A 14,237-nucleotide genomic window follows, 5' to 3' on the forward strand; every position below is an offset into this window, starting at 1 on the left:
TATCACTTCCAACTCTGTCTTGATGAGATAGCATGGTGTTGAAATCGCCACCGATGATCCAAGGTGTTCCCTCAAGAGGCCCGGCAATCTCTCTCATCTTGTCCCATAGGTGATGTCTTTCAGCCCTTGTACATTTGGCGTACACGGCTGAGATGGCCACCGGCCTAGCAAGGCGGTGGGATTTGAGGTACCCGTGGAGAATTTGTTCCGAGTCAACCTCAATATCAAAAGTGGACCCCTCTTCCGCAAACATCCAAATCTTCTCGTTCATGTTCGAACCAATGAAGGACAGCCCCAAGGCCTTAGAGAAACGGTCCGGGTCCGGTTGTGTGAGCGGTTCCATTATTGCAAGAAATAAAACATTATGACAACCAATTAGTCTTTTCAGAACGTTTTGAGTGGGCGCATTCGCGATCCCCCTCACGTTCCAAAACATGAGATTGTACGACATTATTAACAAGAAGGGTGCGTACCCAAAGAGGTTGAAGGCCCTCCTTGATAGTCAGTACGGTGTTGCTCTTTGTTCGGAGCGACCTCCTCGGCGTCCTCGGCCGAACTGTTGCCTCCTAACTTCTCGGCCCCCACATGCAATTCCATAAGGTCTTCGTCCGCATCCCCACAATTCTCAACATCAAATTCTCCGTTCTCCATGAGAGTATAATATTGGTTAGTGCTCATGTGGTTCTTTGCCGAGAAGAACCCACGCCCCCTTGTCAAAGCATGGCGCGCGCCTCCTCTCGGATTCCCTCGCCGAACTGGTGAGACCAAGCTCCTCGCAATGGGGGAGCCCCACTCCACGTCCATGTTCCCACGTGGTGTTGGTGGTTCGGTGGTGGGATGCAATGGATTCCCCCGGTTCGGTGGGGACTTCCCAATCTCGATCCCGGCAATAAGCCCGGCATTCTGAGTTCCGGAGCTCGGTCCGCTCCCCAAAGTAGAGTCACCTTTGGAGTTCGGTCCCTCCCAGGAAGTATCACCGGAGTCCTCCCCATTTGTTTTGTTATTGTTTGGTCGATCACCGGCCTTGCCTTGCTTCTTCCCCTGATGTTTCCATTCGTTGGAGCTGGAGGCATTCTTCCCCATATCTTGCTTCCCCTTCTCGGTCTGTCTCTCGGGTTGTGGCTGTTTTGGCGGGCCGTTGTGGTAGTTTCTCTTTGGCGGCCGTTCCTTCTTGCCCGTCGCATAGCACACCTCACTTGCATGGCCGACATGTTTGCATTCTCGGCAATATGATGGTATCTTGTCCCATCGGACTCGCTGCACCGTTTCTCGCCCACCAAGATCGAGGATTATCTCTTCGGTAGGTGGTTTTGTGATGTCTATCTCGACGCAGATTCGGGCAAATGAAAGCCGAGTCTTGTTTGCCGTGGCTCGATCAATTTGTATTGGATTGCCGAGAAGCTTGCCGATGGCGAATAAGGCGGATTGGTCGAAAAGATGAATGGGGAGGCCAATTAGGTTGCACCAGATTGCCGCAATGGGGGACTCGCAGTAAGCATCAAAGTCCGGGGACCATTTGAAGACCCTCATCGGGTGTCGGTCAATGAGCCAAACGGGCGTACCCCTTGGGCCTCCAAGGATTCGGGCATAGTCCGCCAAGTCCTCGCATTGAATGAGAATATGTTTAGCATTAATGTACTTCCAACTAAATCCACACCGAAGTTTAATATTGTCGAGGGTCTTTTGGATTTGCAGTCCCGTAGGGATAGAGTGAGAAAACTTACCCACAATGGCGTGTCCCATGCTCTCAGCAAGCTTTTGAGTTTCCGCTCCGGAGAAGTAAATGGCCGGGATGCCGTCGGACACTGAAGCAAATCCAATGTTCTGGAGCTTATCCGGTTCAAAGGCTTGGGGGCCGGTAGGGTCAGTCGAGCCTTTGAGCATGTCCGCCATCGTTTTCGGCCGACCGGGGTGGCTTGCGGCGCCTTCACCCCGGCCTTGTAGAGTGTTACTCGCCGAGCCCGACGGGGTACCCCTAAGCAAGTCCGCCATCGATTTCGGCCACGGCGAGGGCCCCAGTGTAGCTTCTACCCCCCCAAGTTGATTAACTACATTCAGCCCTTGTGTTGCGGCATCCGTCGCGGACTTAGGTGTGTTTCCATTTCTCTTCGGATTGTTGAGTTCGGCTTCTCCATTCTCGGTGTGGATCTTCTCGGCACCTACGTTGCCGTTGTGTGCCCTTCTCGGCTTTTCCATTCTCGGCTTTTCGGCTTTTTCTTTCTCGGTGTGGATCTTCTCGACTTTTTCCTTCTCGGTGAGGGTCTGTTCGGCATCATCCATAGGCGTATCGTTGGGTGTTGGTGTGTCTCTTGTCACTGCAACCATCTCGGCACTAGGCGTGGCCTTGTTCATCGTCTCGATAAAAGGCTTTTCTCGGTAGACGTTAGGGTTCGACTTCGGTCGCGGCTGGCCGAACTCCGCACTGTAATGTTCCGAACTAGCCTCAAACGTAGCTCGGAGCTTGCTAGTTCGTCCTCGTTCGAGAGGGGGAAAGTCCTCAAGAGAGGGTCCATTTCCATCCCGAGGTGTGTGTGTGACACTTTGCATGCATCCCGAAGGGTTTAGGGGGAACTCCAGTGGTTTGTGACCGGCCGTAATGAGAGGTTGCGCAACCAATGTGTCTAGCATCTCCGCCGAGTCCAAGGCGGCTAAGTGGATGATTTCGGCCTTTGTTGGTTGCGTTGGGGCCTCCACGACAATCGTCTCACGTGAGCTCTTGGGACGGAAAGGAGTTAGCCCACTTTCGGAAGGAGGTTTTGGTCTCCAAGCCAATTCGGGAAAGTTGGGTTGCTGCAAAAAGGAGCTAGATTTTTGTTGTTTTGGGGGCTCAACGGATGCATTGGGGCCAGCATCACGTGGTGTTCCGAAGTGGCAAGGCGCCAAGGAACTTTCGGAAAGTGATTTTGTTGTTGTGCCCATTTCGGGCAAGTTGACTAGTGCGTCCACCCAGGCCTTTTGACCCATGCTAGAGCCATCTCTCTCCGAGCAGCCATCATGTGGGGGGTTGTGCTCTCCTCCGTCACCGGTCCCCGCGTTTGCGCCGGCCGCAAGGTCATCGGCCGGAGCGTTGTCAACAGTTCTGGCGCCGGCAAGTTCTTCATTAATCTTAGCTTCATCTTCACCGTTGAGATTAGGGGAGGGCTCCATCGACGTCGGGAATAAAAAAGTCAGCGGTAGATTTCTACCAACAACTCCTAGCGCCCAGCAACCCGGTTCTAGACGAGCCAGACCTTGACCTTATCCAGCGAGTACACTCAGCCGAGCACTTTGCGGACATCGCAAATGCGCCGGGTGCGGACGAGATCAAGAGCGTCGTTTTCAGCATTTTCGGAGATAGCGCCCCCGGACCCGATGGCTTCTCCGCCACTTTCTACCAAGCCTGTTGGACTATTGTGGGGCTGGAGGTGGTGGAAGCAATTGGCCAGTTCTTTAGAGGGGCTTTCCTGCCACGAAGTATTACGGCCACAAGCATTGTCCTCATCCCAAAGAAGGCGTCGCTCGAGTCATGGACCGACTACCGACCCATCAGCCTCTGCAACGTCTTTAACAAGATCATCACCAAGGTACTCACGACTCGACTCTCCCCTTTCCTTCCACAGGTCATCTCCCCAAACCAAAGTGGTTTCGTGAAAAGGCGGCTCCTCAATGATAACGCTCTGTTGGCCCAAGAGATGTTCCATGAACTTGCAAGATGCTCCCCAGCGCCTAATGTAGCGGTGAAGATCGACATGGCGAAAGCCTATGATAGGATCCAATGGCCTTTCCTCTTCAAGGTGCTTCGGCGAATGGGATTCCCGGACACATGGATCTCACTCATGGAGAGGTGCATAGGCTCGTGTTGGTTCTCGATCCTTCTCAATGGGGTACCTTCAGGATTCTTCAGATCAACACGGGGACTTCGACAAGGTGATCCGATTTCCCCTGCGTTGTTTGTAATTGCCGCGGACTACCTGTCTCGAGCCTTGGATAAGCTTATACTTGGCCAAAGGGATATGGTGTTTAAGGCCTCCCGGAGATGCATTGAGGTCAGCCACCTAGCCTATGCAGATGATATTATAATATTCACACAAGCGGCGGAAACCCCCCTATGCCGGCTCCGAGCCTGTCTCGAGAACTATGAAAATGTCTCCGGCCAACAAGTCAGCCTCACCAAGAGCAACTTCTATATCGCCGAAATCCATGACCATTGGGCACCCTCGATCCAAGCGGAAGGAGGCTTCACTAGGGGCACCTTTCCTTTCCTCTACCTCGGCGTCCCCATCTACCGTGGTGTAAAGCGCACGGACATGTTCCTCTTCCTAAGTGAAAAGATTGCAAAAAGGATCTCGGGCTGGGCACACCGGCACTTATCTTTTGGAGGGAGGCTCACGCTGATTAAGAGCACCCTTGAAACGATCCCCTTACACATCTTCCAAGCCATTGAGCCCCACTGCCGGCACCTTAAAACAACTTGATCAACAAATGGCCCGATTCTTTTGGGGATCTAAGAGTGAGAGAAAGTGAACCCATTGGATTGGATGGGATCAAATGTGTCGCCCTACCGAGGAAGGAGGTCTCGGGATTCGAAAAACTTTGGAGGTTTTACGTGCTTTCAACATAAAATTATGGTGGCGCTTCCGGGAACAAAACTCCCTTTGGGCAAAATACATGATGGCAAAATATTGCTCCATCTCCACACCACTTACCTTGAGAACGCCGAGCAGGAGTAGCCCTACATGGAGGAGTCTCTCTAGAGCTTGGACTCTCGCGCAACCGTACATGAGGTGGCTTGTGGGGCAAGGGAATATCTACTTCTGGGATGACATCTGGCTTGGCAACAGCTCACTCAGGGACCTCAGCCTTGATGATAGGGGAAGGCCAACCACCCGGGTCTCGGAGTTCATTACAAATGGCACTTGGGATGAACCCAAGCTCCGACTCCTGCACGATCAAGCCGGCATCCCACAGCATATTATTGATCGCATCCTTAGCACCCCGATACTCCAAGACGAACAGGATATCCCGCGGTGGACTCTCTGAGCACGGGGAATTCACGGTAGCATCTACGTGGGACACACTCCGAGGGCGGAACCCGATCGTTCAAGGCCTGGGTGATGTTTGGCAGGCGGGCCTCACTAAGTCAATAGCCATCTTCATCTGGAGGCTTCTTTCCAATCGGGTGCCAGTCGACACAAAACTTTAGTGGCGGGAGATTGAACTTGCCTCCAAGTGCCAATGTTGCCCTCTTCGACCGAATATTGAGTCCCTCCAACACCTCTTCATTCAGGGTTACGGAGCTCGCTGAGTATGGAATGAATTTTATTCGTGGTTTGATGGGGCGACCCCCTGCCTCTCAATCAATGACACAATCCCAACGAGAATTGAAACTTGGATGCGAAGATGTCACCAACCGAACAAGAAGCACCTTAGCCGAGCCATCCCCTACCTCATCTTGTGGTTCATCTGGGCGAAAAGAAACAGGAGTCGGCACCAAGACACAAGGTTCAATCCGTACAATGTGGTATGGCAGATCCACATGTTCATCCGGAACTCCATGGTAACGGGAACTTGAAGCCGAAGCATTGGCGAGGGGTCAAACTTAGAATCAACATCCCGCAACAAGTGGAACCAGCTAGGGCGCAGCCGCTAGCCATGGAAATCAAATGGGACCCCCCGGACCACCCTTGGATTAAACTAAATACGGATGGCTCCTTCAATGAAGTGACCAACAAAGCAGAGGGGGAGGAATCATTCGGGACAGCTCGGGCAACATGCTGGTGGCGTTTAGCACGCCCCTTGAAGCACACTCGGCTCTGGAGGCTGAGCTGATGGCCATGATCCATGGGCTGCGCTTAGCCAAGGATCTTGACTTACCGATCTGGATCGAATCAGATGCCGAGCAAGCCATTAATCTGGTCATTGGAGCAGGGTGGTGGCCGGCTCTAGCTCGGCAAGCAGTGGCGCAATTGATCCTGCTCAAGCTCCAACTTAAATTCCGAGCCACCTTCATACACCGGGAGGGGAACAAGGCGGCGGATTTCCTCGCGAGAATGGGCCTAAGGCTTGATAGCGGTCGACAATTGGATCATAATTCTGCACCAAGAGACCTCATGGACTTCGTCCGCTTGGACCGAATGGGTGTTCCAAACATTCGAACCCTAGATGGGGACGGATACTAGAGTCGGTTACTCGGAGATGGAAAATCATTGAATATCAAGGAGGGACTTCATCCCCCTCGGATACGAACCTCACTTGTTAATAATGTCTTATAATATCATGTTTTGGAATGTGAGGGGAATCGCTAACGCGGCAACCCAAAACATGCTAAAAACACTAATCCAATTTCATAATGTTTTGTTTCTTGCAATAATGGAGCCGCTTACAACCCCCGATTCGGACCGGTTTTCTAAGGTGTTGGGGCTAAACTTCATTGGCTCAAAAACGAAAAAAAAACTTCATTGGCTCAAACGCGACGGGAAAGATCTGGTTGTTTGTGGAAGAAGGATCTACATTTGATATTGAGTGTGACTCGGAACAACTCCTTCATGGACGACTCTTGTCCCATCGGTTCGCTGCCCCCTAGCCATTTCGGCCATTTATGCCAAATGCACAAGGGCCGAGAGATACCCTTTGTGGGACACGATGAGAGAGCTTGCCGGATCCCTCAATGGAACACCATGGATTATTGGAGGCGACTTTAATATCTTATCACATCGGGATAGACTCGGAAGCGACACCAACCGGCAAGCTGAGATGGTTGATTTTGCGGAAACAATTGACGACTGCAGGCTCCTTGACCCGGGCTTTGATGGGGCGGAATTCACGTGGGCCAAAAATGGACTTTTTGAAAGATTGGATAGAGTTCTTGTTAGCGAGGCTTGGGCTAGGATCTTCGAAGCTACTCGGGTTACCAACCTCCCATGGATCGCCTCGGACCACGGGCCGATCCTAGTACGATGCAAGACACCAAACAACACCAATGGAGGCAAGGCTTTCAGGTTCCAGAATATGTGGATCCGGCACGAAGGCTTCATGGCAATGGTGCAAAATGCATGGGAGGAACCCATCGGGGCGGGTGGCCTCCTAAACATTCATATCAAGCATGCTAGAGTCAAAAGAGCTCTAAAGAGGTGGAACAAGGAGGCCTTTGGATATATCCACACCAACCTAAAGGCCAAGGAGGAAGACATCGCCACGGCACAAGCCAATTTCGAGGCAAGGCCAACGCCCGAGAATAGGGTAGCGATCAACAAACACATTGCCGAGTATATCCTACTTTTAAGAATGGAAGAGGAATTTTGGCGGCAAAAGGCAGCCTTGCGATGGCTAGCTGAGGGGGACAAGAACACCCGGTTCTACCAAAGCTGGGTGAAACAAAAAAGCGTCCGTCTACGCATTCACTCGATCCAGGACAACAGACAAGAGATCACCGATAAAGCGGATATTGCAAAGTCAGCAGTGGATTTCATTCAACAACTTCTTGCACCCCCCATTGTGGTCCTTGAAGAGCTGGACCTTAGTTTAATTCAGCAAGTCCACTCACTCGAGCAAGCTGCGGATATTGCTAAGAAGCCGGATGCGGATGAAGTTAAGGATGCCGCTTTTAGTATCTCCGGAGATAGTGCGCCCGGGACATGATGGCTTCTCGGCTAGCTTCTACCAAGCCTACTGGGGCATTGTGGGGCCGGAAGTTGTGGAAGCGATTGGACAATTTTTCCGAGGGGCATTCTTAAGCATCACGGCCACAAGCATTGTCCTCATCCCAAAGAAGGCGATGGCCAAGACTTGGACCGATTACCGCCCCATCAGCCTATGTAACGTCCTGAACAAGATTATCACCAAGGTACTCATGGATCGCCTCTCCCCTTTCCTTCCGCAGGTTATCTCCCCAAACCAAAGTGGCTACGTTAAAGGGTGGCTTCTCAACAATAATGCCCTGCTGGCCCAGGAGATGTTCCATGAGCTGGCCCGTTGCTCCCTAGCCCCCAATGTAGCGGTGAAGATTGACATGGCTAAAGCATACGACCGGGTTCAGTGGCCTTTCCTCTTAAAGGTGCTCCGACCCATGGGTTTCCCGGACACTTAGCTCTCGCTTATTGAAAGGTGTATTGGCTCGTGTTGGTTCTCGATACTTATCAATGGTGCCCCGTCGGGCTTCTTCAGATCAACACGGGGACTAAAGCAAGGTGACCCGATATCCCCTGCCCTTTTTGTGATTGCTGCGGATTACTTATCGCGGGCCTAGGATAAGCTCATTCTTGGGCGAAAGGAGATGGCCTTCAAAGCGTCCCGTTGATGCATTGAGATCAGCCACCTCGCATACGCGGATGACATCATCATTTTTACACAAGCGGCAACGAATTCCTTGCGTCAGCTCAGAGCATGCCTCGAGGGATATGAAAGAGTCTCAGGCCAACAGATCAGCCTCGCCAAAAGCAATTTCTACATTGCCGACGTCTATGAGCAATGGGCAAGCTCGATCCAAACGGAAGGGGGATTCACTAAGGAGGACTTCCCATTCCTCTACATGGGCGTCCCCATTTACTGCGGTGTGTAGCGCACGGACATTTTCTTATTCCTCTGTGAAAAGATTGCAAGAAGGATATCTGGCTGGGCGCACCGACACCTATCCTTTGGAGGGAGACTCACGCTTATTAAGAGCACTCTCGAAGCGATCCCCTTACATATCTTCCAGGCCATTGAGCCAACGGCCGACACCCTTAAACAGATTGACCAACAAATGGCCCGTTCTTCTGGGGCGCTACGAGTGAGAGGAAACAGACCCACACTGGATTAGTTGGGACCAAATGTGCCTCCACACCGATGAAGGGGGCCTTGGGATACGCAGCTCTAAGGAGGTTCTCCGCGTATTTAACCTAAAGCTTTGGTGGCGATTTCGGGAGCAAACCTCCCTCTAGGCGCAGTATATGATGGCTATGTACTGCTCCAACTCCTCACCACTTGCCTCGAGAATGCCGAGCAGGAGCAGTCCTACGTGGAAGAGGCTCTCTAGAGCCTGCCCCCTTGCGCAACCGCACGTGAGATGGCTTGTGGGGAAAGGAGATATTTACTTTTGGGATGACATCTGGCTTGGTAATTAGACTTTAGGAAGAAGAAGAAGAAGACGGTTGCTGCACTGCATATTTCTTCACATCGGAACCCTAATCCAGCGGAGCTGTCAGTCAATCATTGGTATCTCACGGGATTCGATGCACAAGAGGCGTGCAACTGGAGGAAAGAAGAAGGCGTGGAGGAAGAAGCGAAAGTATGAGCTCGGCAGGCAACCGGCTAACACAAAGTTGTTGAGCAACAAGAGTGTGAGAAGGGTGAGAGTTCGGGGAGGCAATGTGAAGTGGCGTACCTTGAGGTTGGATACTGGAAACTATTCTTGGGGTAGTGAAGCTGTAAACAGAAAGACCCGTATTCTCGATATGGTTTACAATGCATCAAAAAATGAGCTGGTCAGAACCCAAACTCTGGTCAAGGGTGCCATTGTCCAAGTTGATGCTGCACCATTCAAGCAGTGGTACCTACAACACTATGGAGTTGAAATCGGCCGCAAGAAGAAGGCTGCTGCCAAGAAGGAAGGAGAGGAAATCACTGAGGCTGATGCTGCTGAAGAGGTAAAGAAAAGCAACCATGTTCAGAGAAAACTAGAGAAACGTCAGCAGGACCGAAAGATCGACGCACATATTGAAGAACAATTTGGTGGTGGTCGTCTGTTGGCAGCAATTGCCTCTCGTCCTGGCCAGTGCGGCCGATGTGACGGTTATATTTTGGAGGGCAAGGAATTGGAATTTTTTTTTTTTTTTTTTTTTTTTTTTTTTTTTTTTTTTTTTTTAATCAAACACCTCTACGGTGGAGGGTTCGTGGGTCCCTCATCCCTATATTTCCAAAAGAGATAATTACAAGGCGTGGCCACACCCAAAAGTGGTGTGCCGTAACAAAATCAAGAGTAGTATGCGGTCCGATCCCACAAGGTTCGGACCTCATCATACTCCTTTCCAAAATACAATTAACCACAAAGCTAGTCACTATTGTCTCCCATCGTCTCATGATCAACTTTGATGCCCGTCCCCGTCTAGGTTTCGGATGTGCGACACTCCCATCTCGTCCAATCTAACCAAGTCCAATAGTTCTCTCGGTGCTGAGTTGTAGTGCATTCGAAGGCCACTGTCTTGGACTAGCCCCATTTTCGCAAGGAAGTCCGCCGCTTTGTTCCCCTCCCTGTGTATGAAGGTGGCTCGGAATTTGAGTTGGCGTTTGAGAATGGTTAGTTGCGCCACCGCTTGCCGAGCGAGTGCCGGCCCCCATCCCGTCCCATTGACCAATTTGATTGCTTGCTCTGCATCTGACTCAATCCAGATTGGTAGGCCGAATTCCTTGGCTATATTTAGCCCGTGAATCATGGCCAACAGCTCCGCTTCTAACGCCGAGTGGGCTTCAAGGGGTGTGCTGACGGCGACGAGCATCTTACCCGAGTGGTCTCGAATAATCCCGCCAGCCCCTGTACTGCCGTTCGCTTCATTATAGGAGCCATCCGTGTTGAGCTTTATCCACGGCTGATCCGGGGGGTTCCATTTGATTGCCATGGCTAGGGGTAGCGCCCTGATTGCCGCCGCTTGTTGAGGAATATTGACTCCAAGTTTAACTCCCTTCCAATGTTTCGGCTTCAAGCTTCCATTAGACATAGCATTTCGAATGAACATGTGGACCTGCCATACCACGTTTTGTGGTTTAAACTGTGTGCCTTGGTGGCGGCTCCTGTTTCTCTCCGACCATATAAACCAAAGGATGAGGTATGGAGTGGCTCGGCTAAGATGTTTCTTGTTCGGCTGTTGGCACCTTCGCGACCACACTTCGATTCTCGTAGGGATTGTGTCATTGATATGGATGCGTGGGAACGGGCCTGTGAACCAGCCGTCGAACTCACTCCATACTCTGCGAGCTCCATATCCCTGGATGAAGAGGTGTTGGAGTGACTCAGTGTTCGGTCTGTGGGGGCAGCATTGGCACTTAGAGGCTAGCTCAATCTCCCGCCACTGAAGTTTCGTGTCAACCGGCACCCGATTGGAAAGAAGCCTCCAGATAAAGATGGCTATTGAGTTGGTGAGGCCTACCTTCCAAACGTCCCCCAAACCATGGATGATCGGGTTTCGTCCTCGAAGTGTGTCCCATGTCGAAGCCACCGTGAATTCCCCATGCTTAGAGAGGTTCCACCTCGGGATATCCTGTTCGTCATGGAGGATCGGTGTATTAATGATGCCATCGATAACATGCTGAGGGAGGCCGGCCTGATTGTGAAGGAGTTGAAGCTTGGGCACATCCCAACCACCATTTGTAATGAACTCCGAGACCCGGGTGGTTGGTCTTCCCCTATCATCAAGACTAAGTTCCCTCAGAGGGCTATTGCCAAGCCAAATGTCATCCCAGAAGTAGATGTCCCCTTGTCCCACTAGCCATCTCATGTGCGGTTGCGCGAGGGGCCATGCTCTTGAGAGCCTTCTCCACGTAGGGCTACTCCTGCTCGGCAATCTCAAGGTGAGCGGTGTGGAGTTGGAGCAATATTTTGCCATCATGTATCTTGCCCAAAGGGAGTTTTGCTCCCGAAAGCGCCACCAAAGTTTGATATTGAAGGCGCGGAGGACCTCCATAGTTTTTCGGATCCCAAGGCCTCCTTCATCAGTGGGCCGGCACATTTGTTCCCATCCAATCCAATGGGTCCGCTTCTTTTCATTCGTAGACCCCCAAAAGAATCGGGCCATTTGTTGATCAAGTTGCTTGAGGGTACCGGCCGTGGGCTCGACGGCTTGAAAGATGTGCAAGGGGATCGCTTCAAGAGTGCTCTTAATCAACGTAAGCCTTCCTCCAAAGGATAGGTGACGGTGAGCCCATCCTGAGATCCTTCTTGCAATCTTTTCCCGTAGAAAGAGGAACATGTCCGTGCGTTTGGCACCACGATAGATAGGGACTCCGAGATAGAGAAAAGGAAAGGCCCCTCTAGAGAAGCCTCCTTCCGCCTGGATCGAGTTTGCCCAATGTTCATGGGCCTCGGCAATATAGAAATTACTCTTGGCGAGGCTGACTTGTTGGCCGGAGACTCTTTCATATTTTTCGAGACAGGCTCTTAGCCGGCGCATAGGATTTGCCGCCGCTTGAGTGAAGATGATAATGTCGTCCGCATAGGCTAGATGGCTGATCTCCATGCATCTCCGGGAGGCTTTGAACGTCATGTCCTTTTGGCCGAGGATGAGCTTATCTAATGCTCGGGACAGGTAGTCCGCAGCGATTACGAACAGAGCGGGGGAGATCGGATCTCCTTGCCGAAGTCCTCGAGTTGATCTAAAGAAGCCCGAGGGTGCCCCGTTAACAAGGACCGAGAACCAGCAATACCCAATACACCTCTCCATAAGTGAAATCCATGAATCCGGGAAACCCATACGGCGTAAAACTTTGAAGAGGAATGGCCATTGGACCCTATCATAGGCTTTAGCCATGTCAATCTTTACTGCCACATTAGGCGCTGGGGAGCATCTAGCAAGCTCATGGAACATCTCTTGAGCCAGAAGTGCGTTGTCGTTAAGGAGCCGACCTTTGACAAATCCACTTTGGTTTGGGGAGATGACCTGTGGGAGGAAAGGAGAGAGTCGAGAGGTGAGTACCTTGGTAATGATCTTGTTTAAAACATTGCAGAGACTGATGGGTCGGTAGTCGGTCCATGACTCCGGCGATGCCTTCTTTGGGATAAGGACTATGCTTGTGGCCGTGATGCTCCTCGGCAGGAAGGCCCCTCTGAAGAACTGTCTGATTGCTTCCACTACCTCCGGCCCCACAATGGGCCAGCAGGCTTGATAGAAGGTGGCCGAGAAGCCGTCGGGTCCGGGTGCACTATCTCCGGAAATGCAAAAGGTGGCACTCCTGACCTCGTCCGCACTTGGAGCATCTGCGATGTCAGCGAACTGCTCGGCTGAGTGGACCTGCTGGATTAGGTCGAGGTCTGGATCTTCAAGTGTCGGATTGTTGGGGGCAAGGAGTTGTTGGAAGAACTCCACTGCGGACTTTTTAATCTCGGCTTCCTCGGTGAGCTCCTGCCCATTGACACGTATTGAATGGATGCGGAGACGAACCCTCTTTTGTTTCACCCAGCTTTGGTAGAACCGGGTATTTTTGTCTCCCTCGGCAAGCCACCTCAAAGCTGCCTTCTGTCGCCAAAAATCTTCTTCCATTCTCAGCAAAAGGATGTACTCGGCAATGTGTTTGTTGATCGCTGTCCTGTGATCCGGAGTCGGCCTTGCTTCGAAACAAGATTGGGCCAGAGCAATTTCTTCCTCCTTTTCTTTTAGATTAGCATGGATGTTTCCAAAAACCTCTTTGTTCCACTCCTTAAGGGCCTTTTTAACTCTGGCCTGCTTGATTTGAATGTTTAGGATTCCACCCGCCCCCGTGGGCTCCTCCCATGCTTTTTGCACTACGGCCATGAATCCTTCATGTCGGATCCACATGTTCTGGAACCTGAAAGCCTTGGCTCCAGCGGATGTGTTCATCTTCGTGCACCTGACAAGAATTGGTCCATGGTCCGAGGCAATCCGGGGGAGGTTCGTAACCCGAGTAGCCTCGAAGGTCTTAGTCCAATCCTCGCTGACAAGCACTCTATCCAACCTTTCAAAAAGGCCATTCTTGGCCCAAGTGAATGCCGCTCCATCAAAACCAGGGTCAAGCAGCCTACAATCTTCCGTTGCCTCCGCAAAATCTACCATCTCGGCTTGCCGGTTGGTATCACTTCCGACTCTGTCTTGGTGAGATAGCATGGTGTTGAAATCGCCACCGATGATCCAAGGTGTTCCCTCAAGAGGCCCGGCAATCTCTCTCATCTTGTCCCATAAGTGATGTCTTTCAGCCCTTGTACATTTGGCGTACACGGCTGAGATGGCCACCGGCCTAGCAAGGCGGTGGGATTTGAGGTACCCGTGAAGAATTTGTTCCGAGTCAACCTCAATATCAAAAGTGGACCCCTCTTCCGCAAACATCCAAATCTTCTCGTTCGTGTTCGAACCAATGAAGGACAGCCCCAAGGCCTTAGAGAAACGGTCCGGGTCCGGTTGTGTGAGCGGTTCCATTATTGCAAGAAATAAAACATTATGACAACCAATTAGTCTTTTCAGAACGTTTTGAGTGGGCGCATTCGCGATCCCCCTCACGTTCCAAAACATGAGATTGTACGACATTATTAACAAGAAGGGTGCGTACCCAAAGAGGTT

The 14,237-nt window shown here is 51.5% G+C and overlaps 2 protein-coding genes across 2 annotated transcripts; both read left to right on the top strand.

Annotated features, from left to right (window-relative positions):
• Positions 1–5,750: 5,750 nt before the first annotated feature.
• Positions 5,751–6,158, top strand: LOC121766895. The gene has a single exon (XM_042163127.1). It carries the CDS (start codon positions 5,751–5,753, stop codon positions 6,156–6,158), a length of 408 nt encoding a protein of 135 aa, XP_042019061.1.
• Positions 6,159–7,753: 1,595 nt separating this feature from the next.
• On the top strand, positions 7,754–9,776 carry LOC121766896 (40S ribosomal protein S8-like; the record flags this gene model as incomplete). Its single annotated transcript, XM_042163128.1, has 2 exons — positions 7,754–8,032; positions 9,081–9,776. Coding segments are annotated over exons 1-2 (975 nt in total), but the record flags the coding sequence as incomplete, so codon positions are not given.
• Positions 9,777–14,237: the final 4,461 nt, after the last annotated feature.

Source organism: Salvia splendens, chromosome 15 (genome assembly GCF_004379255.2).
Source record: "Salvia splendens isolate huo1 chromosome 15, SspV2, whole genome shotgun sequence".
Classification (NCBI taxonomy): Eukaryota; Viridiplantae; Streptophyta; class Magnoliopsida; order Lamiales; family Lamiaceae; genus Salvia; species Salvia splendens.